General features: G+C 37.2%; 1 protein-coding gene across 1 annotated transcript; it reads right to left on the bottom strand.

Annotated features, from left to right (window-relative positions):
- Window positions 1–23,842: 23,842 nt before the first annotated feature.
- Window positions 23,843–27,439, bottom strand: LOC120086647 (Tetratricopeptide repeat (TPR)-like superfamily protein). Its single transcript, XM_039043384.2, has 2 exons — window positions 25,584–27,439; window positions 23,843–24,571 (listed from the first exon to the last, which is right to left on the bottom strand). The coding sequence occupies exons 1-2, from the start codon at window positions 27,257–27,259 to the stop codon at window positions 24,340–24,342; spliced, it is 1,908 nt and encodes a 635-aa protein (XP_038899312.2). The 5' UTR covers window positions 27,260–27,439; the 3' UTR covers window positions 23,843–24,339.
- Between the last annotated feature and the right edge of the window lie 249 nt (window positions 27,440–27,688).

Raw genomic sequence — 27,688 nt, 5'->3', positions numbered from 1 at the left:
CATTGAACAAGGCTATACCATCTCTTTTTCAAAGAATAAAGTGTTTATTTTCAAGAATGGAATGGAGATTGGTTCTGGTTCAATGGAAAATAACTTATATGTACTAAGGTCGTTATTCATAAAACCCTTGTTTAACACTGAAATGTTCAGTATGACAACAACAGCTAAAAGACCAAAGGTTTCTCCAAAGGAAAACGCTTATCTTTGGCATCTAAGGTTAGGTCACATCAACCCTCAATAGGATTGAGAAGTTGGTGAAAAGTGGACTTCTAAAGAGGTTAGAAGAAAACTCCTTGCCAATATGTGAATCATGCCTCAAAGGTAAGATGACCAAACGACCTTTTACTGGAAAATGTTACAGAGCCAGGGAACCCTTAGAGCTTGTACATTCAACCCTCTGTGGTCCGATGAATGTTAAAGCTCGAGGTGGGTATGAATATTTCATCTCTTTCATAGATGATTATTCAAGATTTGGGTATCTCTTCCTAATGCAACGTAAGTCTGAAGCTCTTGACAAGTTCAAGGAGTATAAGGCTGAAGTTGAAAACTTGTTAGGCAAGAAGATAAAAACACTACGATCTGATCGTGTGGAGAGTATATGGACCTTCAATTCCAGAACTATATGATAGAACATGGGATTGTATCCCAACTCTCGGCCCCTGGTACACCTCAGCAAAATGGTGTATCAGAAAGGAGAAACAGGACCTTGTTAGACATGGTTCGGTCGATGATGAGTTATGCTCATCTTCCAGACTTGTTTTGGGGTTATGCAGTGTAGACTGCATCTAATATCCTGAACAACGTTCCCTCAAAAAGTGTTTCTGAAACACCTATTGAGTTATGGAGAGGATGTAAAGGTAGTTTACGCCACTTCAAGATTTGAGGCTATCTGGCACATGTGCTAGTGACTAACCCAAAGAAGTTGGAACCGCATTCAAAGGTTTGCCTCTTTGTGGGTTTCCCAAGGAAACAAGAGGAGGATACTTTTATGATCCAGGTGAGAACAAAGTGTTTGTTTCCACTAATGTTATCTTCTTGGAAGAAGATCACATGAGGGATCATAAGCCACGAAGCAAGCTCGTTTTACGTAAGATCTCAAGTGAGACTGAGACTGCTGAGGGTTCAACAAGAGTTGTTGAATAGGCTGACAGATCAACAAGAGTTGTTGAGATCGGACCGTCTAGTCAACCAGCTCAAGAGTTAAGACTGCCTTGATGTAGTGGAGGGTTATGAACCCACCGGATCGCTACATGGGTTTGACTGAAGCTCAATACATCATTGCGAATGATGTGGTCGAGGATCCGTTGTCTTTTAAAAAAACAATGGAGGATGTTGACAAAGATGAATGGGTTAAGGCCATGAACCAGGAAATTGAGTCTATGTACTTCAACAACGTCTGGGAGCTTATTGATTCACCTGATGGGGTAAGACCTATAGGGTATAAGTGATCTATAAGCGAAAGAGAAGTGTAGATGGAAAGGTGCAAACCTTTAAGGCTAGGCTTGTGGCAAAGGTTGACTATAAGTGAGTTGACTATGAGAAAACTTTCTCACTTGTTGTCATGCTTAAGTCTATCAGGATTCTTCTGTCTATAGCCACATTTTATGATTATGAAATACAAAAAATGGACGTCAAAACTGTCTTTCTAAATAGTAATCTTGAGAAGACCATCTATATGACTCAACTAGAGGGGTTCGTAATTCCAGATCAAGAGCAAAGAGTTGCAAGCTTAATAGGTCCATTTATGGGCTGAAACAAGCATCTCGATCTTGGAACATCATATTTGACACTGCTGTCAAGTCGTTTGGCTTTGACCAGAACATTGTTGAGCCTTGTGTTTACAAGAAGATCATCAATAGCTCAGTAGCTTTCCTGGTACTGTATGTGGATGATATCCTACTCATTGGAAATGATTTGGATATCTGACTGAAATTAAGAGTTGACTAGCTGCCCAGTTCCAAATAAAAGATTTGGGTGAGGCACAGTATGTTCTCGGGATCCAGATCATTCAGGATCGCAAGAACAAACGGTTAGCCATGTTCAGACATCGTACATTGATCAAATGTTGATCAGGTACAGGATGCAAGATTCCAAGAGGGGTTTGTTACCTTTCAGGCATGGAAACGTTATGTCTAAGCATCAATGTCCTAAGACACCTCAAGAGGTTAAGGAAAGGAGACAGATTCCCTATGCTTCTGCTGTAGGAAGCTTGATGTATGCAATGTTGTGTACCAGACCCGAAATTTGCTATGCAGTAAGGATTGTCAGTCGGTATCAGTTCAATCCAGGATTTGATCACTGGAAGGTGGTAAAGACGATCCTCAAGTATCTTCGGAGAATGAGGGACTACATGCTTGTGTATGGAGATAAGGATTTGATCCTTACCGGATACACGGACTCTGACTTTCAGACCGATCAAGATTCTCGAAAATCGACATCGGGGTCAATGTTTACTCTGAATGGAAGGGCTGTAGTTTGGCGAAGCATCAAGCAAGGATACATCGCGGACTCCACTATGGAAGTCGAATACGTAGCGACTTGTAAAGCGGCTAAAGAGGCTGTTTGGCTGAGGAAGTTCCTTACAGATTTGGAAGTTGTTCCAAATATGGATTTGCCTATCACTCTTTATTGTGATAACAGTGGGGCTGTGGCAAATTTGAAGGAGCCTCGGAGTCATCGTCGAGGTAAGCATATAGAACGAAAATATCACCTGATCAGGGAGATTGTGCGTCGTGGTGATGTGATAGTCGAGCAGATCGCATCGGAGCACAACGTTGTTGATCCCTTTACAAAGGCTCTCACGGCTAAGGTGTTCGAGGGTCACCTGGAGAGTCTGGGTCTGCGGGACATGCAGCATTTTGTCTAGGGCAAGTGGGAGATGATACTGGGGTATGCCCCAGTTTATTGTATATTGTACAGTTTTATATTGTATTGTACATTATTCTCCCGACTCATTAGAACAAGTGGGAGATTATTGGGATTGGTGTCCTAATTCTCCCGGAGTCTCGTTGTTTTGTAAAGATGCACATTGTTAAATGAATGAAATAAGTGTTATTTAATTCTAGCATTTACTCATATCCAATAAACAAAATTCCTTGATTATCTTATGTGAACTTAAGCATGTATATGTGATATACAAGTGGATCATGCCTTAAGTGATAACTTAAATCGGTCTGTAGTATAAGGATTAAAATGGGATACCTGATCCTGGTGAAACTATGGATATAGCCCGCTTTGTAGAGGTTTGCAAGTATTGTAAACTACTATAGATGGTTGATCCGGACCATTCATGTGGAGACGTGGAGCGGGGGTGTCCTATACAAAGAGTTTGTATAAGACCTAGACCACGAGATGACTAGACTCTATATATAAAACCGTTGATACTAGAGACTTGCATCTCACCTAAACGACCATAGGTGACACGACCTCAATTCTGAGTGTTTTGTGAACTCCTGCCTTTAAGTGCGATCCTTTGATTAGTATGGGTGAGAGTGGCCAGATTGCCAACTCAACATGCCTACCTTTTTGGGGACTTGTCTGATCTAGGAGCTGGGAACTCAATCCAAAATATGGAATTCACTCCTTTCCCAAAGTAGGGATAAGTAGAGAGATTGCTCCCTTAAGGGCTGATTTCGGGGCTTAAACATAGTGGCCACAGCTTCTCTTTGGAAGACAAGACTTAATCATAGTAGGACTATGATTTATGTTCATTAGAGGGATCAGTGGTACTTAAGGAGACAGATGTAACTACAGGGGCATAACGGTTATTGGCCCAACTATACTTACGAGTGATCTGTGAAGGGTTGTCACACTACTGATTGGTTAAGATGGACACATAATATATCTGTAGTGGGGAGAGTTCAGCTGTCGATCTTTAGTTGAGTGCCTGGCAGTTAATGGATGGTGGATCCTGTGACTAAAGAGTTTAGTTAGTTATTCACATACCGTTGGAGCTTCGTATCTACAGGTACATGAGGTCCCTTGGTTGCTTGGATTCTGTTGAAGGGTTAAGTTCTTGGTGTTGATTTAAAATGTTCAAATTGACAAGAGATATTTTGATTATATGTGATATAATCAGTATGATGTATGTGATACATCTAATGGAGGATTGATGTAAATGAGATTTATATTAAGTACCATGGAATAGAAAAAGAACTATGGTTTATATGTTTCATGAGAAGAAATATTAAAACTATAGGTTATAAATATAGTATGATAAGTTGGTTATCATTTATGTTTATAATAATATTAATTATTAGATAATTACTACTTTTTCTTTTAAATAACCAAATGTAGTGGGTGGTTATTGATCATAGTAACCGTGAGGTTTTAAAAGGAAAATCGGTTTCCTATTTTGAGATGAAGAGGAAGTTTTCTTTCAAAAGTTGGAAAAAGAATTTTGAGTTTTCTCTCCATGAAAAGAAACTCACGGTGGTCGTCAAGTAAATATAGATTTACTAAACGACGGTTGGGCTGAGCTAAGCGATCGTGCAGTGTTCACTAAACAATCGCACAACTTTGCTAAACGATCGCTGGCCCAAGGTAAACGATCGCTGGCCCAAGGTAAACGATCGTGCAGAGTCTATCGAGCTAAACGATCGTGCAGTGTTTACTAAATGATCGCATAGCTTTGCTAAACGGTCGCTGGCCCAAGGTAAACGATCGTGTAGAGTCTGTCGAGCTAAACGATAAAACTAAACGATCGCATAGCTTTTCCTAGACGATCGCATAGCTTTATCTAAACGATTGGGCATCGACCTATACGATAGGTCTCCGACTTCTCCCACTTGCCCAGTCGTGTACACGATCTATGTTTCCTCCGTTCGTCTGCCTCACACCAAGTCTGAACAGAGCCCACCCTCTAGATTCTCACACCGAGAATACCAAGGTCGCCTTATTGGTGGTGTCAGACTCAACTCAACACCCTCAAGGTTTAGTGGAGGTCGTTCGTGGTGCTTTGGAGGAGTCCGTTCGTGGTGTTGCAAAGGAGTTCATGTTATGGAGGAGATCGTGATCGAAGAGATCGTTGAGGACGAGCACAAAGAGTTCGTACTGTGTTCACGTGGTGTTGCAATCGGGTAGATCGAGAAATCGTGGTTGCGGTTGTTCGATCTAAGTTGCACATCGGAGCATGGAGACGTCTCTGCATATGTGCGTTTAGTTCTCTTTATACGCTTGGTATTGTTTCATGCTGTAATGTCTCTATAATTTGCATAACCGTTTATGTTTGAAGTCAACTGTAAATATATTGTTGATTCATGATTGTAATTTGGAATTGTCTTGTTCCGCTGCTCATGTAAATCCCAAGTTCGATTTCCTTCAATGTATGCTCTCTATGCTATCGTTTGGTAAAAAACTTTTACTTGATAGCCTTTTTTGTAAGATTATTCTGAATAAATCATCATCTTAATTTTGAAAAACCATTTTCCTTTTATCTCACTTACCATAATACTTCCAATAACCTCCCATTCAATTCGGTTATTAAAGAAAAAGAATAATTAATTATCATATAATGAATATGTTATAAATAAATATAATAACCAACTTATAATATTATATTTGTAACCTATAATTTTAATATTTCATCATATGAAACATATAAACTACAGTTCTTTTTATATTTTATGGTATTTAATATAAATCATATTTATATTAATTCCTCTAATGATAATGTACCAAATGAAGGAAATCAAACATGAGGATTTCCATGAGTAGCAGAAGGGATCGTTCCAAATTCCATTCAGATTGATCATAAACAATTACAATGCAAGAACGGAAACTAATAGGTCATGCATAACTAGAAATTATGGCATGCTAAACGATGATACAAGGGATAGAGGATGCATACCTTTGGAGAACCATTCTTCACGAATCCCTCGATCAATCTCCAATGCATCCACAACAACACGAATGCAACGAACAGACTGCTACCAACAGCACGAATAATGAACACAACCTCCACGAACCTAATCGAGTCCACTCGATTCACGAACTGAGTGAGGATACCACCATAATGGTTACCTTGGTTATCGAGCAAGTGGGAGAAAATACATTGTTTATCATATAGATGATGTGCTCGATCATTTAGTAAACGGAAGCCTATCATATAAACTTAGCCACTCGATCGTGTAGCTACGATCAACTGAATGACTATCGCATAGTCAAAGGTAAGCGATCGTTTAGTCTTTGCACAACTATCGCTTAGTGAAACTCTTTCACTTGATAGCTTGTCTCTGTGAGTTCTTTCCGAAAGAGACAACTACTAATTTTAGGAAAACAATTTTCCTATCTCGCGATTATTGATGACAAAAATGTATTAGCCGTCAAAAACTTGATGACTAAAATTAGGCGAACGCAATTTGTGAGGCATGTCTTAGGTTATGCATTTATACTCATGCGTCGGTGGTCATGCGTTGGAATGGAAAATATGTGTTGATCTCAAATGCAATGACCATGCGTTCCTGTCACAGGTTTTCTTGTGCTCGCACCAAATATAACGCGGACGCAAGTTTCTCGGGTGATCCGAGGTCGAACTCAGAGACTTGTAGCTAAGTGTATGCGGTGATGTGTTTGCGGCGGATGAATAAAAGAATGATGGGGGGTATAAGCTAATAAACTACTCCTACTCCTAACTAACAGACAAAGCAGTGGGAATACGTAGGAAAAGTAGAGACATGGAAACTGTTAACGCGTAGTAAAATGCATGGAAAAATAGATAAAATGTGAGGATGCCTTTACTGCACACTGAGCTCGACCACAAGGACAACCCCAGCCAGCGCAAAGCTATGCGATCATGCTACACACACTTGTGCCTATTTCTAGGACGCATGCAATGTATATGCGACAGTGTCGAGAGGCCTTATTTCTAAGTCTCTATTCCTGCTCATGTGCTCCCACACATAAACAAGATGACTGCATACCACCATATCCTACGTCTGGATGCATGCAATATCCTATCTGTAGGGTGCATACGCTGTGTAATAGCAAACGGAGCTTATCTCTAAGTTCCCCATTCTTGCTTATGTGTTCCAATCTGCTCTCTCGAGTATTAGATTTGGTTTTTAGACTACTCTCCCAAGTATGCCTAAATGATGAATGATGCGCTCATAAGACAAGGTAATTGCATAAACCTGGCTGACGTAAGATTATTCCTATTTCTAGTGAACACTTGCTTACATTGCTTAATGCGACCAACCACTTACCCTCCCGGGCAATTGGTTGGTGCTGACTTTACTCATAGACAAGCATTGCGTCTACTTATAGAAAAGCGTTGCTACAGCTTCACACTAAGCAAATAAGGTTTTCTCACAACACTCACACAATGCACACCTCCCGGTGGTTTGCTACATGCTTCATATTCCTATGGCGCATGATTAAGTATGCGATACTCTAACAATCTCACTAAGTGATGCAATGAAAGTTAAGGATGCTAAGTAAATGAAGATGGAGATGGAGTCGAAGGAAAATATAGAAATGCATTGATCACAAAATGTATTAATTTCTTAAGCCAAAATGTAATACAATATAATATAAGGAAATAAGAGAAAATGAAAGGACCAGCTGAAAGCAATGACTTGCTTCCAGTAGATGTGTGTCGAGGCTGTCGGTGGTGCCATGGAAGGGCGGTGGAGCAGACTCTCTCGAGCTCTGACTCTGGCGAAGGCTCCGGTCATCACTCGGAATGGATGAAGGAGATGAAGAACTTTCAAGCTATCTTCTCACGCATTCGTCTAGATCACAAGGATCCGCCCTAAGGCAGAAACTTGGATCCTTTGAAATTCTGCTTAGTGGCTTCTATTTATAGAGCTTGATCACTGACAGCATTAATGGACCTGCTCTGATTCTGACATTCACGGTGCGATGTTCCTTTTTTGAATCTCTGCTGTTAACGGTGTGGTAGATGAAATGTCAACATCATCTTTTGATTCTCCCGAGATATGCATTCATGTTGCATTCCATCTACCTTACATTCATCCCTCTATTATGGTTATCGTCATGTAGCCGCAATCTCCTTGCGTCGCATTCGCTCGATGGCTGCAACTTCTCAGTGATGACCGTATTCGCTTGACGATTGCAACTTCTATGCGATGACACATGCGGTTGATGGCCGCAACATACATGCGTCGAACATATGCGTTCGCCTTTGCGATGGAGAAATTCTTCGCATGCGGTCATCTTTTCGATAGCCTGGCTTACGTCTATGCGTCCGCTTCCTGCGTTAGCTACAAAGATAGACAATTGAATGCATAATAATGCATAATAGTGGGTTAGCCGAGATTCTTAATGCCGAACGACGCAAACTCATTTTCTCATGAATTCCTAACATATTCACCGCATATTTCACTTAACAATCCTCATAATTCTAAATAAAAGGCCTAAGATGACGTGTATTTCTGCCCGTCATCAATTACCATAAAACCACCAATAACCTCCCAACTCAATTGGTTATTATAGAAAAAGAAATTAATTATCAAATAATTAATATATTATAAATAAATATGATAATCAACTTATCATATTATACTTATAACATATAGTTTTAATATTTCATCTTATGAAACATACAAACCATATTTCTTTTTCTATTTTATGATACTTAATGTAAATCATATTTACATTAATTCCTCCACTTGATGTATCTCATACATCATATCAATTACATCACATATAATTGAATTTCCTCTTTTAATTTGAACATTTCAAACTAACCCCAAGAACTGATTCTCAACTTGAATCCATTGAGCTACCAAAAGGACCTTATGGACCTGTAGCTTGAAGCTCCAACGGTACATGAATAACTGACTAAACTCTTTAGTCACGGGATCCACCATCCGTTAACTGTCAGGCATTCCAATAAGGACCGATAGTTGCACTCTTCTCACTAGAGATATATTTCTGTGTCCATATTAATCAATCAATATTGTTATAACCCTTCACAGATCGCTCGTAAGTACATATGGGCCAATTTACCGTTTTGCCACTGTTGTTACATCTAACTTCTTAAGTACCACTGATTCCTCTAATGAACAATAAGTATAGTCCTACTATGACTGGGTCCTCTCTTCCAAAGAGAGGGTATGACCACTATGTTCAAGCCCGAAATCAGCCCTTAAGGAAGCAATCTATCTATTTACCCCTGTTTTAGGGAAGGAGTGAATTTTGTCTTGTGTAACTGAGTTCGCAGCTCCCCAATCAAATAAATCCCCAAAAAGGTAGGCTTGTTGAGTTGGCAATCTGGCCACTCTCACTCATACTAATCAAAGGACCACCCTCAAAGGTAGAAGTTCCCAGAACACTCAAGATTAAGGTCGTGTCACCTATGGTCATTATAGTGAGATGTAAGTCTCAATTGTCAACGACATTATATAAAGAGACGAATCTTCTCATGGTCGGTCTTATACAAAATCTTTGTATAGGACACCCCGTTCATATGTCTCCACATGAATGGTCAGAATCAAACCATTGTAGTAGTTCACAACACTTGTAAACCTCTACAAAGCGGGTCGTATACGTAGTCTCACCAAGATAAGGTATCCTTCCTTTATTCTTATACTACAGACCATTTAGGTTATTACTTAAGGCATGATCCACTTGTATATCTCATATACATGCTGAAGTTTACATAAAATAACCACGGATCTTTGTTTATTGGATATGAGTGAATGAAAATAAAATAACTTTTATTTTATTAATAACAATGTGTACAAACTACTAAAAAACTACGAGACTCTGGGAGAATTAGGACGCTAATTCCAACAATCTTCAACTTGTTCTAATGCCTCGGGAGACTAATGTACAATACATGAAATACAAGTACAATATACAATAAACTAGGGCATACTCTATACCCTAATATCATCTCCCACTTGCCCTAGACAAGATGTCGCATGTCCCGTAGACCCAGACTCTTCAAATGATGCTCAAACACTTTATCTATGAGAGCCTTTATAAATACATCGGCAACGTTGTGCTCCGACGCGATCTTCGTGATTATCACATCACCGCGATGCACAATCCCCTTGATCAAATGATATTTCTGTTCTATATGTTTGCCTCTATGATGACTTTAAGGTTCCTTTGAATTTTCTACAGCCCCGCTGTTAAGGAGTGATCGGCAAAGTCATATTCGAAAAAAATTCCAAATCTGTAAGGAACTTCCTAAGCCAAACAGCCTCTTTAGCAGCTTCACAAGTGGCTACGTATTTGGCTTCCATAGTGGAGTCCACGATGCATCCTTGCTTGATGCTTCACCAAACTATAGCCCCTCCATTCAGAGTGAACACTGACCCTAATGTTGATTTTCGAGAATCTCTATCAGTCTGAAAGTCAGAGTCTGTGTATCCTATAAGGATCAGATCTTTATCTCCATACATGAGCATATAGTCCATCATTCTCCAAAGATACTTGAGGATTATTTTGACCACCGTCCAGTGATCTATTCCTGGATTGGACTAATAACCACAGATCTTAGTTTATTGGATATGAATAAATGTAAATAAAATAACTCTTATTTTATTAATAACAATGTGTAAAAAGGTTACAAATTACGAGACTTCGGGAGAATTAGGATACCAATCCCAATAGTAACATCTCCCACTTTCCCTAGACAATGTTCCGCATATCTTATAGACCCAGAGTTAATAGATGACCCTCGAACACTTTAGTCATGAGAGCCTTTGTAAACAAATCAGCAACGTTGTGCTCCAACGCGATCTTCATGACAATCACATTACCTCAATGCATAATCTCCCGAATTAAATGAATTTTTCGTGCTATGTGCTTGCCTCTTCGATGACTTCTAGATTCCATAGAATTTGCCACAACACCACTGTTATCACAATAAAGTGTGATAGGCAAAGTCCTATTTGGAAAAACTTCCAAATCAATAAGGAATTTCTTAAGCCAAACAGCCTCTTTAGCAACTTCACAAGCAGCTACGTATTCGGCTTCCATAGTGGAGTCTGCGATGCATCCTTGCTTGATGCTTTACCATACTATTGCTCCTTCATTCAGAGTGAACACTGACCCTGATGTGGATTTTTTAGAATCTCAATCAGTCTAAAAGTTAAAGTCTGTGTATCCTGTAAGGATCAAATCCTTATCTGCATATATGAGCATATATTCCCTCGTTCTCCAAAGATACTTGAGGATCGTTTTGACCGTCGTTCAATGAACTAATCCTAGATTGGACTAATATCGACTGACAATCCTTACTGCATAGCAAATGTCAGGTCTAGTACATAACATTGTATACATTAAGCTTCCAATAGCCGAAGCATAGGGAATTGATGACATGCAGAAATGAATGTCCATGCAGAAATGCATGTCATCTTAGGCCTTTTACTTAGAATTATGAAGATTGTTAGGTAGAATATACGTCAATCATGCGAGGAATCCACGCGATTGAAGCCATGCATTGAAGGGTGAAAGGAATTCTTCTGTTGAACTACGAACCGAGGAGACTTATTATTGCACCTACAAGAGAAAACGTACCACAACCAAGGAAGCAGCCATATATCCAAAATAACAATAAAAATAAAATAAATAACCTATACTAAGAAAGCAGAGTAAAGATAGAGTGGAAGACGCCCCTGGAAAAATAAGAGTGTTGTCACCGCAAGAAGTCTTCCATGCAGGAGATGGTTCTCAACTGCTTGGGTCAAGTTGCCCTGACCATTGGAACTTCCAGCAATTTTTAGGCGCATGCGGCCGTCATGTGCTTAGAATTACCTTCAGCTCTTCTGCGACTGATTACCCTTCTACCTTGGGGTCAATACTGGCTTTCAGCGCATCATCTACACTTCAATATTGTTTGCAATCTGGTCGCACAAGCTGCAATACTCCCAAGATAAAAAGTTTGCTCGTAGAGACACAAAACTTAACAAACATTTAGCTGTCAAGTCCTCGGCAATGGCGCCAAAAACTTGATGACGGGAAATTAGAAGTCAAATTATTCGACAACCAAAATCCTTTGACACGATATTGCGATGCATGTTCTTAAGGTATGCGTTGAGAGTCATGCGTCAATGGTCATGCGTTGGACTGATAATGCGTTAATGAATGTATGCGATGACCATGCGTCCTGTCACAAGTTTTCTTGCGCTCACGCCAAGTATAATGTGAACGCAAGTTTCTCGGGTAATCTGAGGTCGAACATAGGGACTTGTAGCTATATGTTTGTGGTGATATGCATGTGGCGGTTAAATAAAAGAATGGAAGAGATTTTGCTACGTTAATCCTATTCCTACTCCTATTTAATAGACAATGCAATGAGAATATGCATGAAAAGTAGAGATAAGACAGCACTTGACATGAAATAAATGTTATAGGAAAATAGATAAAATGCGGAGATGTTTTCATTGCAACCCTTAAGAGTGACCGCAAGGGCAACCCTAGTCAACGAAAGTTATGTGATCATGCTACACTCATGCACGGCCAATCATTTTCCAATGGAAATGCGATGCTTCTAAGTCTAGGACGCATATGTTAAATGTTAAAGTGTCCATAGAGCTTATTCCTAAGTCTCTACTCTTTTCCTATGCGATGATGCAAAATGCACACAATGCTGCGGTGACCGCACTCAATCGTATCCTATCTCTAGGATGCATGCGATGGGTTAATAACAAACAATGCTTCTAAGCTCCTCTCTCTTTATGCGTTCTAATATGACTCTCCCAAGCCTAGATTCTAACCTGGCCTTCCAAGCCTAGATCCTGTCCTTAGACTACCCTCCCGAGTATCCCTAATGGACGAATGAAGCATACATTCTATAAGACAATCGCATGAACTTGGTTGATGCAAGATTGTTACTATCCCTAGTGAACAACGCATACATTGCTTAATGCGCCCAACCACTTACCCTCTCGGGTAGTTGATTGTTGTTGACTTTACTCTTAGACAAGCAATGCGTTAGCCTATAGACAGGCGTTGCAGCAGCTTCACACTAAGCAAATAAGGTTACTCGCACACTCACGTAACACATACCTCTCAGTGGGTTACTACATGTTTCATATCCCTAATCCACATGACTAAGTATGCAATACCCAAGCAATCCCACTAAGTGTTGCAATGAAAGTAAAGATGCTAAGCAAAGAAGATGGAGATGAAGTCGAAGGAAACAAAGAAATGCATTGAAAACAAATTGTATTAATTCCTTAATTCCAAGATGTCATACAATGCAATATAAGAAAGAAAGGAAAAGGAATTGACTGGCAGGAAACAAAGACTTGCTTCCAACGGATATGCATTAAGGCTACCAGTGGTGCCATGGATGGGCGGAGGAGCTGACTCTCTCGAGATTTAACTCCAGTCGAAGGCTCCGGTCGTCACTCGGAAAGGATGAAGGAGGTGAAGAACTCTCAGCCATCTTCTCACACAGTTGTCTAGATCGCGGGGAAAATCCTCGGATGGAGGGATAATCTCCGAATCCAAAGGATCAACCCCGGATCGTCTGAATTTCTTCTTATCGGCTTCTATTTATAGAGCTTGGGTCACCGACAGTATTAATTGGATTGCTCTGAGTTTGACGTTTGGTGCGTTCGTTCTTTCTGAACCTCTGCCACCAACGACGTGGTAGTTGAAATGTCAACATCATCTTTTGGATTTCCTCAAGGTAGATGCGTTGATACGTTCATTCCACCTACCTTGCGTTGATCCCATTAGAATGCATTTTCGCGTAGCCGCAATCATTCAATGGTCACATTCGCTTAATACCGTAACTCTACATGATGACCAAATTGCTTGACGAGCGCAACTCCCATACGATGGATGCATACGGTTGCTTACCGTAACATCCATGCGTTGATCGATGCATTTTCCTTTGCGATGGAATGTTTCTCCACATGCGGTCATCTATGTGGTGGTCCGATTTTCGCGTTTGCATTCATTTCCTGCATTAGCTACAAAAATAGAACATTGAACGCATAATAATGCAAAATAACGGGTTAACTAAGATTTAACATGCTAATCGGTGCAAGCTCATATTCTCGTGAATTCCTATCATGATTGACGCATATTCTGCCTAATAACCTTCATAATTCTAAGTAAAAGGCCTAAGATGACATGGATTTCTGCATGTCATCAGGAATCTATCTTATCGCCTCAACCTCTTGAGGTGTCTTAGGGCATTGCTTCTTAGACAAAACAATTCCATGCCTGAAGGGTAATAAACCCCTTTTAGAATTTTGCATCCTATACCTGATCAACATTTGGTTAATGTACGATGCCTGAGACAAAGCCAACCTCTTGTTCTTACGATCCCGAATGATCTGGATCCCTAGAAAATACTACGCCTCTCCCAAATCTTTCATTTGAAATTGCGTGGCTAGCCACAATTTAATGTCAGTCAGAAAACCTACATCATTCCCAATTAGTAGGATATCAACCACATACAATACTAGGAAAGCTACTGAGTTATTGATGATTTTCTCGTAAACACAAGGCTCAATCCAATTTTAAAACCCTTGTAAAACATGAGTTCGCCTAAGTTTGCATGCAACTCTTTCTTATCGATTTTAGTTCTAATTTCTATTATAACGCTTATAAACGGAAACAACCAAAACCATCCACAATGCGAAGCAAACACATACAAGGCATTCATAACTTTTATAAACAAGCCTAAGTGTCATGCTTCATGCATTGTTCATTCATTGCTACTTTTATATAACACTTATACAACCAAGCAATGAACCATGCATACATGCTTCCATACACCCTTATACTATAACTCTTATAATATAAAGATGGTGCATGAATATGCTTATTGCATGCATAAATATAACTCTTTCATGATGCATGTGCATGCTCTCTTGTAATTTCATCCTGCCAATAACTATATTATAACACTTATAATATATGATGCATGAATCAAATGCATAACCTAAGGTGGTTTTAAACCTATATGTCATACACTATGGCATATAAACAACATACACCTCATGTATATTAAATAAAAGTTGGTGAATCGGGATAATTAGCCTCAAATTCTCAAAAACCAAAGCTAACTATTACAAATAGCAAAGATTCACCGGTTCAAACAGGCGAATCAGGTCTTAAATCGTTCAGGCAAAGAAACACGTCTCCCTGATCGTGTACCAAAACCTTGTGATCGCCTACACGAGAGAGTAAACGCTTTACTCAATCGTTTAGTAATATTGTCTGAGCATAAACAATCATTGTCCTTTGACTATGCGATGAAGCATGAGGTTACGTGATCATGTAACGCGCATCGTACAATGCAAGCCTTAAATGATCAATTAAACGACAATGATGCAATGAAGCACAATTGTCTAAACGATCACGGAGTAAGCGTCAAGGTATCGTATACCACGTGATCGTGTAGTCAGTGATTATTCAATGAGGCATGCTGAACTACACGATCGTTTAGTGTGTGCGCCTTTTATTAAACGATGAGCATCAAATACTTACTACGCCATCGTTTACCTCCAACATCCACACGATCAAGCAACCAACGCTACGCGATAGAGTAAACGCTTTACCCTATTGTTTAACATTAGCTAAACTATCGTTCAGTAAATATTACACAATCGGGCAGAACATTTCTACACGATCGTTTAGCCAAATCTCAACGATCGTTTACCTTAAGCTACACGATAGGACCAACCTTTGGTCTTCTTCCTCAATGAGAACCACATCTCCATGCTTCAAAACTTCATCACGAACGACTCAACAACTTCAAACATTTTGAATTATAGACTCGATTTCTTGTTAATTATACCCAAAAAACGCAGGGGCCCTTACAAATTAACACTTTGTAAACAACAATAAAGCTTTAAACAGAGGCAACCATCCCATAAACATTCATCAACACATCCACAAACGCATTTAACTCTTAAACGCAATGCACAAACTTAAAACCCACAACAACTGTAAAAGAAGTTCAAAACAGAAGTGAAATTTGGAATATCAGAACAACCTGGCTCTAATACCAGTTGAAGGAAATAAAAAATGAGGATTTTCATGAGCAGCAGAAGGGATCGTTCCAAATTCCATTCAAATTGAACATAAACAATTACAGTATAAGAACGAAAACTAACAAGTCATGCACAACTAGAAATTACAGCATGCTAAACGATGATATAAGGGATAGAGGATGCATACCTTTGAACAACCATTCTTCACAAATCCCTTGATCAATCTCCAATGCATCCATAACAACATGAACGCAACGAACAGACTGTTACCAACAACACGAACCATGAACACAACCTCCACGAACCTAATCGAGTCTAACTCGATTCACGAACTTAGTGAGGACACCACCAAAATGGTTACCTTGGTATTCTCGGTGTGAGAATCCAGGAGTTGTGGGCTCTGTCTGATCATGGCTTGAGGAAGATACTGGAGGAATATTATCGAGTAGACGATCGAGCAAGTAAGAGATAATACACTGTCTATCATATAGACGATGTGCTCGATCGTTTAGTAAACGGAAGCCTATCATATAGACTTAACCACTCGATCGTGTAGCTATGATTAGCTGAATGAATATCGAATAGTCAAAGGTAACTATCGTTTAGTCTTTGGCACAGCTATCGCTTAGTGAAAATTTTTCACTTGATAGCTTGTCTCCCTAAGTTCTTTCCAAAATAGGTAACTACTAATTTTAAGAAAATAATTTTCCTTTTATCTCATGGTTAACATAAAACCACCAATAACCTCCCACTCAATCGGTTATTAGAGAAAAAGAAATTAATTATCAAATAATTAATATATTATAAATAAATATGATAACCAACTTATCATATTATACCTATAACCCATAGTTCTTTTTCTATTTTATGATACTTAATGTAAATCATAGTTACATTAATTCCTCCAGTTGATGTCTCTAATACATCATACCAATTATATCACATATAATTGAATTTCCTCTTGTTAATTTGAACACTTCAAACTAACCCCAAGAAATGATTCTCACCTTAAATCCATTGAGCTACCAAGGGAATCTTATGGACCTATAGCTTGAAGCTCCAACGGTACGTAAATAACGGACTAAACTCTTTAGTCACGGGATCCCCCATCCGTTAACTATCGGGCATTCCAATAAGGACCGACAGCTGCACTCTTCTCACTACAGATATATTTCTGTGTCCATATTAACCAATCAATATTGCGATAACCCTTCACAAATCGCTCATAAATATAGCTGAACCAATTTACCGTTTTACCCCTCTTATTACATCTAACTCCTTAAGTACCATTGATTTCTCTAATGAACAATAAGTCATAGTCCTACTATGATTGGGTCCTCTCTTCCAAAGAGAGGGTGTGGCCACTATGTTCAAGCCCAGAATCAACCCTTAAGGGAGCAATCTATCTACTTACCCATGTTTCGGGGAAGGAGTGAATTTCGTCTTGTGTAACTAAGTTCTCAGCTCCCTAATCAGACAAATCCCCAAAAAGGTAGGCCTGTTGAGTTGGCAATTTGGCCACTCTCACCTATACAAATCAAATGACCACCCTCATATACAGGAGTTTCCAACTCATTCAAGATTAAGGTCATGTCATCTATGATCATTTTAGTGAAATGTAAGTCTCAATTATCAACAGCGTTATATAAAGAGACTAATCATTTTGTGGTCCGGTCCTAACAAACTCTTTGTATAGGATACCCCCGCTCGTATGTCTTCACATGAATGGTTAGGATCAGACTATTTATAGCACTTTACAACACTTGTAACATCTACAAAACGGGTTGTATCCGTAGTGTCAATAGGATAAGGTATCCCTCCTTTATCCATCTACTACAGACTATTTAGGTTATTACTTAAGGCATGATTCATTTGTATGCCTGCACATACATGCTTAAGTTACATGAAATATTTACAGATCTTAGTTTATTGGATGTGAGTAAATGCTTATAAAATAACATTTATTTTATTAATAACAATATGTGTACAAGATGTTTACAAACTACGAGACCACCGGGAGAATTAGGACACCAATCTCAACACTCTCACCCATACAAATCAAAGAATTGTCCTCATAGACAGGTCAAGTCAACTATGGTCATCCTAGTGAAATGTTAGTCTCTTCAAGTAACGGTATTATAAGGAGAAACCAATCATTTCGTGGTCCGGTCTTATATAAATTCTTTATACAGAATATCCTCACTCACACGTCTCCACATGAATGATATGGATCATATCGTTTGTAACACTTACAACTCTTATAACATTTACAAAGTGGGGCATAACCGCACTGTCACTAGGATAATGCACCCAACCTTATCCATATACTACATTAGAGAATTGATTTCTGGCAAAAGCGTGTGACCATATTCTTTGATTCTTTGATTCTTTGAAAAAATTAAAAATACGAATAATTAAGAAAAAGGTTAAGCGACATACCTTTGCGGATCCATAATTGCAGCAAAAACTCCTCTTGAAACTGGTTGTCTCCTTGAATTCTTTTAATTACAAGAGATCTTCCTTGCTATGACTCTGGAAAGGATCCGATTTGTAGAAACCGCTTCTTGAAATAATAGAGAGAATGAGTAGAAGAATTTTCTTAGAACGTTTCTATGAAAATTGGGAGAATTGCTAGAGGAGGAATTTTAGAGTTATCGTAGAGATTCTTCTTCTAGAAAATATATTCTATGAAGACTCCCGAGGGCCCTATTTATAGAACTCTATGGGTTACTCCTAATTCTATTGGAATAACCCTTATGTAGAGATTTTAAATTAAATATTTAATGATATCCAATATTAATAAATATTTACCCAAATAATATATCATATTAAATGATTTAAACTATTTAAATCGTATTTAAATATTTATCTCGAGTAGAATCTTTAATTTGAATCTCATCCGAATTAAATAATTAATTATTTGAATCCAACTCAAATTAATTAATTAATTATTCCTCCAATTATTTAATTCAAATTTTATTTAAATTAAATAACTTAATTATATGAACCTCATCCAAATAATTAATTATTTGAATCATATTCAAATAAATCAGTTCTCCCATTATCTATTTAGTTCGAGTTTTATTCAAATTAAATCATTTATTTATTTCTATGGATCTTATCCAAATAAATTATTAATTATTTGAATCATATTCAAATAAATTAATTCTTCATATTATAAAGTTATAGTTTAAATCTCATTCAAAAAAATTTTATAATAAACAATAACATTAATTGTATCCAATACAATTAATATTTTTCCTCATAAAATTTGAACATTTCAAATTTTTCTTTAAACATATTTAATCCTTGTTGGTCCATGGAGAGCTAGCAAGAGGATCTTATGGACCTACAAATTACAAGTTTCAATGATCCAAGATTAATTAATTAAACTCTTTAATTAAATTAACCTTCATTCATTAACTACAGGGCAAAAACTATAGACCCATAGTTGAACTCTTCTGCATTATATAACAAGTTGTGTTCATGGATTTAATCAATATAAGTAAGTCGATCCTTTACAAGTTGTTCATAATTACAGCTAGGCTAGATATCCGTTTTGTCCCTGTAATTACCTATTTTCCTTAAGTACTGTCGATTCCTCTAATCAACAATTGATTTATGATCTAACTCTAAATTAAGTCCCACTCGAGCTAGTGAGAGTGTGGGGCTCTTATTCAAGACCTGAAATCAGCATTTAAGAGAACTACTCATTTACTTGCATTATGCGAGAATGAATGAATTCCATCTTATGGAGTTATGTTCCCAGCTCCCCATTTAGTCAAGTTCCCAAAATGGTAGGCTTATTAAGTCGACAACTTAGGTCACTCTCACCCATCTAAATCAAAGGATTGACCTCACAGATAGGAGTTCATAAATCACGCAGAATTAAGATCGAGTTGCATATGATTATCCTATGAAATATTTCACGGTCCTGTCTTACAAACTCTTTATATAGGATACCCCCACTCACATGTCTTCATATGAACGGTTTGGATCAAATCATTTGTAACTATTACAAAGTGGGTCATACCCATAGTGTCACTAGGATAAGACACCCAACCTTATCCATATACTAGTTATCTCTTGAACATAACCACCTGGTATATCAACTACATAGGATAACCTTAGATTTTACTGGTTAATGGATAAATTAATATTACATAATTAATAAACTAATTAATTACAAGGCTTTAAGGCACAAACCCCCAACACTGCAGACCTTTTAGGTTATTACTTGAACATGATCCATTGTATGTCTACCACATATTGTTCAAGCTTCATTAAATAACCATGGATCTTATTTTATTGGATTGAGTTAATGCAATCTAAATATCGAATAAAATACTTATTATTTTATTAAATAAATTATTTGTATTTGCAAATTACAAACTACGAGATTCATGAGATTTAAGATACAGTGTCGCGGTATTGACGGACTGGTGCACGAACGAAACTTCAAAGTGCCACGGAACTCTAAGGCGGTGCTATGATGCTATATGCTTTTCTCGAATAAGGGGCATTCTACCTTCACGATGCTGAGCACCGCACTGTAGAGCATCGCGACACCATGAAGGCAGGGGTAACCTTTGTTTCTTTGGCCTTCTCTTTCTCAATTAATACAATTAAACTCCGTTTTGGCCCATTTTAGCTCCATTTCGCCACTAATGTACTGTTCTACCTTTAATCTACTCGAAACCTATAAAATAATTAAATAGAGACATAAAAATGCAAGAACAATCTTGAATTAAGTAAGACAAGATAGCACATTTTAGTGGTATTACTATTCATTGAACAAAAAGGCATAACCACATATTTTGTGCAAGTGGTTATTTTGGTGTAAGAAAACAAATTATGACTTGATGATTTCTTTAAAAGAAGAAAATTCATTGCCATTTTTCTCTTCTCAAGTGCAAGTGCTTTTTCTCTTAATTCGTTTTGTTTAAATGAGGGTAGGAAAAGAGAATTTGTTCTTATATTCTATTTTATTATTCTTGAAGGGAAAAAAAAAAACCCTTTTTTAAGTACCCCAAGATATCATAGTTGTTCAATCAAATCACACTCATTTGATATAGAAAAAAGAGATGGAGATAATCGTTCCATTTTTATATCCTTCTTACATATAAATAGATACATAGATAAATTGATCGAAAATTTGTCGTTCCTTAGAATTGTAGGCAAAGAATAATAATAATAATAAAGAAAAAGTAGATTGATGGGTTATTATAAGGTCATTGTTTACTTTCTCAATCTGAATAGAAATGCATTAAAATGTCACTCTTACATGTATGGCAATTTGAATCAATACACTTGATGAGGGATAATAGGATAAAACATTGGAACAGTTGCAAATAGAACCTCAGTTTCAAAATATTAGTATATATAGTATAATGTACAAAATTATAAATATAGTAAAATTTAAATAGTTTATCAGTAATAGGTTAAATCGCTGGTAGAAGTCTATCGCTGATAAACTTTCTTATATTTGTAATTTTTAAAAATATTGTTATATACTTGATTATTATCCCTAAAAATTCTACCTATTACAATTACCTTAAAACATGATTTTATAAGTGTTCTAAATTAAATAGATTGTGGTGTCTAAAAGAACTTGAAACACCAAATGTAATTCGATATTTACTTTTATATCAATAAGCATGCATTTTTTATGACCGAAAATGTGTACAAATTGATTTGGTTCAGAAAACCGGAAAAGAAAATGATGCTCAAATGCAAGTGTATACTATCTACAAGTAGTAATATAGAAACTATTCTAAGTATTGTATTCCAAGATTCCGTTTGCAAGAAAAAGTTTTCGAGTTGAAAGCCAAAGGTAACTAATAAAAATAGTTGAAAATGGTGGTTTTGCAATTGAAAATGTAAATGATAATGTAAAACATGGGATTCAACCCAATTTCAACATTAAGATAAGTAACTCAAACATTGTGACCACGTTGCAACGACAGTACTCTTTATATGATGAACTATGTTAAGGTTTTATTCAACCTTGATTCCAATCACCCTTAGAAGTCTAGGTAATCAAACCAATATGTCTATGGTTAATTATAACGGTAAAGAAAATGAATTCTTGACCATGAATGAAAAACAAGATTGTACTAATTGTTACGTTTATTCCTAATTTATATTTTTTTTCTTTTTAGTATTTTCCTTTTTTGCTATTTTTGGTGTCTTATTACGTAGGAAGTTAATTAATAATAATATACAAAATTAACACCAACGTGTAGCCCAAATTCCCTCTCTCCCTTTACCTTCTCGGAATACAAATGGTAAAGCAAACAACATTCAAAATTTAAGAGTTCCAATTGGGGAAAGAAACAAACCAATAACAAGAGAAGGGAAGAAGAATAAGATCAAGCAAGGTTTAATTAACTCAGGATTACTAGTGGGCAGCTAGGTAATTTGATCACTTTGTACAATACTTAGATAATTAACATGCAGAACCTTTAGTCCAACGGGGTGTGTCGTATGTCTAAGCTTGTGTGTGACGTCCTAGGTCATTAGTCTCGCATTCCCTTATGAATTATGTATGTTGTCTTAATCTTCTTAGAATTAAGACTAAACTAGCATACTAATTTAAGTTATCAATTTAAATTAACAAGATGTTTCATAAAATCAACAAAGAAAATAGCACAAAGAAGTGGGTGTATTGCAATTCAATACCTCAAACTATCTTATCCTTTCTAGGGCATCCACGATACTAAATCTCATAAAGGATTTAGCCTATAATAAAAAGAATAAATGATATTAATATAAAAAAATTCAAGAGTACAAGATGAATCAAGGTTGAATAAAAGTATAAAAACAATAACTAAAGTCTCGTTTGATAACTATTTTTTGTTTTTTTTTTTAGAATTAAGTCTATCGACATTACTTCCACCTCTAGATTTCTTCCTTTGTTATCTTTTTTTTTTTACCAGAGGTTTAAAAAACCAATACAAATAATTAGGAAAACGGTCGTTCTTGAAGTTTTAGAATGGGTCTCCCAATTAGATATGTGAATCTTCACCAAGAATTGAATTGATTCGATTCGATGGGTGTAGCTCCCTTTCATAAGCATTAACTATTGTTGATTTGAAGGTGAGAAGCTTGACCAAAATGCGATTGCATTATGGCAAAAATCCAAATTTTATGCGAAAGAATAAAATATGGTTAAAAAAACCTAAACATACAATTATTCTTACCAAAAATATTTCGACCATGTAACCACATATTTTCTTCAAATTATACTAGATTCATCCAAGAAGTGACCTTAAACCTATGAAAAAAAAAAAAAAAAAAAAAAAAAAAAAAAAATGTTATACTTCATTTGGATCTCTAAGTTTCCAAATCTAACCATTTTACTTTTAAAGTCTGTATTTTGTTTTATTTTGGTTCCACTATCAATTTTTCCATCAATAATTAACAAAAGTCGATGTGACGTCTATTTTTATTTTCTCATTTTTGTTGCCACCATTACCCCATATTATTGAGCCTCCTTCTATCTTATTTGTATGATTGAGTCAACTTTTATTCATGGCATCATAAATATTAGCAACTTAACGTTGTATAAATCATCTTAGCACTAAAAACAATCGTGGTAGCCATCTACCTAAGAATTGATTTGCTACGAGTTTTTTTGATATCCAAATGTTGTAGGGTTAGATGGGTTATCCCATGAGATTAGTCGAGATGCACGTAAACTGATCTGGACACTCACCGATATCAAAGAAAAAAAAAGCTTGGAACTAAAAACATTGTTGAGCCTCCTTACCTATTCAGATATGTACCTGATATTTCATATGTTCAACTTTATCCCTTTTATACAACATTTTTCAACTAAATCGAAGCCTAAATAAGTGTAATACAACTAGAAAAATAGTAATAGTATTACACAAGAACAAAATGAGACGTTTCTAAAACCAAACTCAAGGCAGCCTAGAAACTGACTTTCTTTCTTACATGAGAGTTATGCAACCAACGCCAAACTACAAACTCACTTACATACAGATACATGTAATTCTGAAAGACCAGTCTAAATAAACATCTATCAATTTATTCACTCAGTACTGATCATTATGCTAAAGTTCAGACAGATGAAAATCTTGAGCATAGAAAAATTATGAGTTGTGACAAACGTGCAGAGTTCTCAAAATGGAATTACTGAGTGTCTGGTTTCAGAAAACACAGCCATTAGATTCGGTAACTCTATGGGCTACTGCAGTCGCGTCTTTTCCAAGCATATAGCTTTCAATGAATATGTTTCCCAGCAGGATAGATATATAGACATGCAAGCAAAACCCGGGGTCTTACATTTCAAGGATATTCCAGCTATGCACAAGATGACCAAGTTTTTAAGGAACATACTTCCCAGATCTGAAGTTGTAAGATAGCATATTATCAGATGTGGTTATTGACGTTTCTGACGTGCAGGGAGATCGGGCTGCAGAGTTTTGGAAGACGTTGAGGAATGAGGTAGGGGCAAGGCCTTTGTTGAGAGCTCGATTTTGGATGTACCATGAGCTTTCCTCTTCAATTGTTTGAGCATTTGTTGGGCTTCTCTAAGTTCGTCTTCTGCAGTTGAGCCATGGCTTTCCCAAGCATCAACCACTTGCTCTTGGAATTCAATTGCAAGGGGATAACTGCACCAACACACAGAAAAAAAAAAAAGAACGAGTAAATTAATGAGTTCAAGAATGGCCATCAATAGCCATATTGCTGCTCTGATCCATGGATCCAAGCAACAAAGGTTTTCATCATAAATATTGCGAGAAAAACAGAACTTTCTGCAGATTTTTGCATCATTCAATAACAAATGATAAAGATACCAAGGGCAATAAGAAAGAGGCCGGACTGAACTGAAGATAGTGTCTATGTCTAATACAAATACCTTCAGGAAAGATTGATAGTTAAAAAGTACAAAGTGCTCAAATTTCAAAATCAAATCAGCCCATATGTCGAACTCGCAGTATCAAGTTAGGTCCACAAGCATTCATCTCCGAACACGACTTAGATATTTTCATATAAGGATTATCTATAGAATATACACTTGTGAATATTCACCCTACTCACTTTTTTTTAACAAGACCAGCAAAAGCTCTCTGCCCTGAAGTATTTCTATTCTATATACTAGTGAGACATTTATCATTTCTGTCAAGTTACTCAAAGGAAATTCCATTCCAAGATGAACCCATTAGTTTGGGTTATCCAATAATCAGTTAAGAGTCCCCTCAAGGTCACCTTGACATTTTTGTGTATCCATGTAACCTCTAGTTCTTCCACAACCGTAAAAGTACAAATAAACCTAAGCGGAATGGGGCAAGCATTTAAACATGCCACATTTTGTTTAAGAACAAACAATGGCAACTGAATTTATCGTACATAATGAAGTTAAATATATCTCCAAAAGGAGATGAGCAGTTTTGAGATCAGAAGACATATTATATGGATCAATTTCCTACTCTGCCATTCAAAAATCAAAACAGAACACTTAGATCTCCTTAATCCATGTGGTTCTGTGTCTCAATATCATCCATAAAACCCAACTCCACCAATGGGTATTGGATAATAATAAGTAAAACATTGTATGTTGTAAAGAATGTAACTATGTTACTAGCGAGGGATTAAAAAAGTGACGCTTGAAAGTAACCATACCTTCCCATTGCGCCATATGCCTTTGAAAGATTCCGACAGGCTTCAATTGAATCTGCATGATGGGGGCCAAGTGATACGTCCATAATATCCTTTGCCATTGCAAACATCTGCGCAGCCGATTGAGGTCTCTCGAGTTCCAAATATGCAGCTCCAAGATTATTGTATATATATCCAACTCCAAAATGCTTGGATCCAAAACTCTCTTTTAAAGTCTCTGCTGCACCCTCCAAATATGGAATAGCTTCTTGAACCTTACCGGTCAACAGTAGCAACCACCCTAATCTAGCCGAAACACTACCTTCTGAGTGCTGCTCTTGTGGAAGCTTCTCAAGCAAAGCTAGAGATTTTTTTAATAAAGATATCGCAGTTTCAAACTCATTCATCGTCTCATACTGCATTGATATTTCCGAATATGCCTCAGCAGCTTCCACAGGAGAAGTTGCTTCTCTCTTGTCAAAAATTCCACTAGCAATCTCCAAACATCTCTTTGAATCAGTAAACTTTTCCTGATTACACAACACTTTTCCCATTGAGATAAACACGACTGCCCGAGTTTCACTGTCTTTATCTGTATGCTGGACAACATCCTTGAGAGTACTAATGGCCTCATTGTACCTACCGAGTGCAATTTGCATATTAGCAGCATCGATTTCTGCACGAAGCAAATCAGAATTAAGGCCCCAGTTCTTCAAAACCTTCTGAGACAATTCATTCTGCTCCAATGCCTTTTGATGTTCTTCCAACCCACTATAAATCACTGCAAGAAGCCTCCTATCATGAGCAACTTCAACTGAATTATGCCCCAACTGCATCTTATGTATCTCCAACGCCTTCATACAAAAGGGAAGAGCATCCTTAAAGTTCAATACAGCAACATATGCTTCAGCCAAATCACGATTCGCGTTCCCTAATTCTCTACTATCCTTTTCCAAGGTCAATTCCTTGATCTCTAAACACTTTCTGAGATTAGAAAGAGCTTCTTCTCTCCTCCCCATTGCAGTTTTAACATTTGCCAACTCAAGTTGCACAGCATGAAGTACTGGCCTAACATCCTCAGCACTAAATCCCTTCTCCACTAACTGACCCAGAATTCTATTAGCCCTATTCAAGTACCCCAAACTGTCACTAAACCTTTTCAAGCTATAATTAACAGAACCCATCAATTGTAAAGTCATAGCAACAGGTAAAGAAGGATTTCCATTAACATCTTTATCCAAAGCTTTTAAAGCTCTATTAGCATACAACAAAATATTTTCAGGATCCTCGCCTTCTTGGTCAAGTTTCAGACCAATCTTCAAGGAAGCCAACCCGAGATCCCTCTCCTCAAAAGCGGATTCCATGTCCTTAAACGCCTTGACCATTTCATCAACAGTGTCTGCAGACTCAAAAGCCTCCTCAAGCTCGGATTTCTCCTTGACTTTACGCTGTCTTGAGGAAATTTGAGGGCGTTTCTCCACAAGGGTGTCCAAATTCCGAGATGGGTTTGCTTGAAATCGGGTGAACTTGAAGAACAATCCATGGTTTTTGGTGCAAGGCTTGAGATTGGGGGTTGAAACAGGGGAGGAATTTGAAGGGGAAGGATTGGAAATGGAATTTGAGGAAATGAAGGATGAAAGTGAGCGAAGATTGAGACGATTGGAGTGAGAGAGAAGTGAAATTGAAGCGTTTCTTCTCATTGTGGGAGTGAAAACCGAATGGTATGCTGCGTTTTTGCAAGGTTTTTGGTTGTTTCCTTTCAGCGTAAACCTTTGCAAAACCCTTCTCGAAATGTTGTTTGAGGAATCGAAACCTCGAAGACGGGTTAAACGTCGGCGTTTTGTTTTGAAGGGGGCCAAGGGGCTTTGGCTAGATATTGAATTTCCAAATTAAATTTTATATTTCTTCCCTTTTTCTTTTCTTCTTTTTTTTTTTTTTTCAAAACCAACCTTTTTCAATCCAACTATCAGATAAATGGCAAAAATTAAGGTTCTTTTGGATAAATAGCAAAATAATTTTTAAATTATGAAAATATCAAATTCGAAAAAATAATAAAAAAATACTAATACAAAAATGTCAAAAATACCTTCCATACAAAGAAAAACCTCCAACATTAAAATATTGAAGTT

This window comes from Benincasa hispida, chromosome 9 (assembly GCF_027475165.1).
Source record: "Benincasa hispida cultivar pf3 chromosome 9, pf3_genome.v1.1, whole genome shotgun sequence".
NCBI lineage: Eukaryota > Viridiplantae > Streptophyta > Magnoliopsida > Cucurbitales > Cucurbitaceae > Benincasa > Benincasa hispida.
Note: the sequence above shows the minus strand (reverse complement) of the source record. Positions and strands in the feature narration are given on the sequence as shown.

What these genes read in the sequence shown, in the direction of transcription:
- LOC120086647 (XM_039043384.2), bottom strand. Translation starts at nt 27,259, where the DNA reads ATGAGAAGAAACGCTTCAATTTCACTTCTCTCTCACTCCAATCGTCTC. An exon ending in GCATATGGCGCAATGGGAAG is followed by an intron (nt 24,572 to 25,583) that starts GTATGGTTACTT and finishes GTGTTGGTGCAG; the next exon opens with TTATCCCCTTGCAATTGAAT.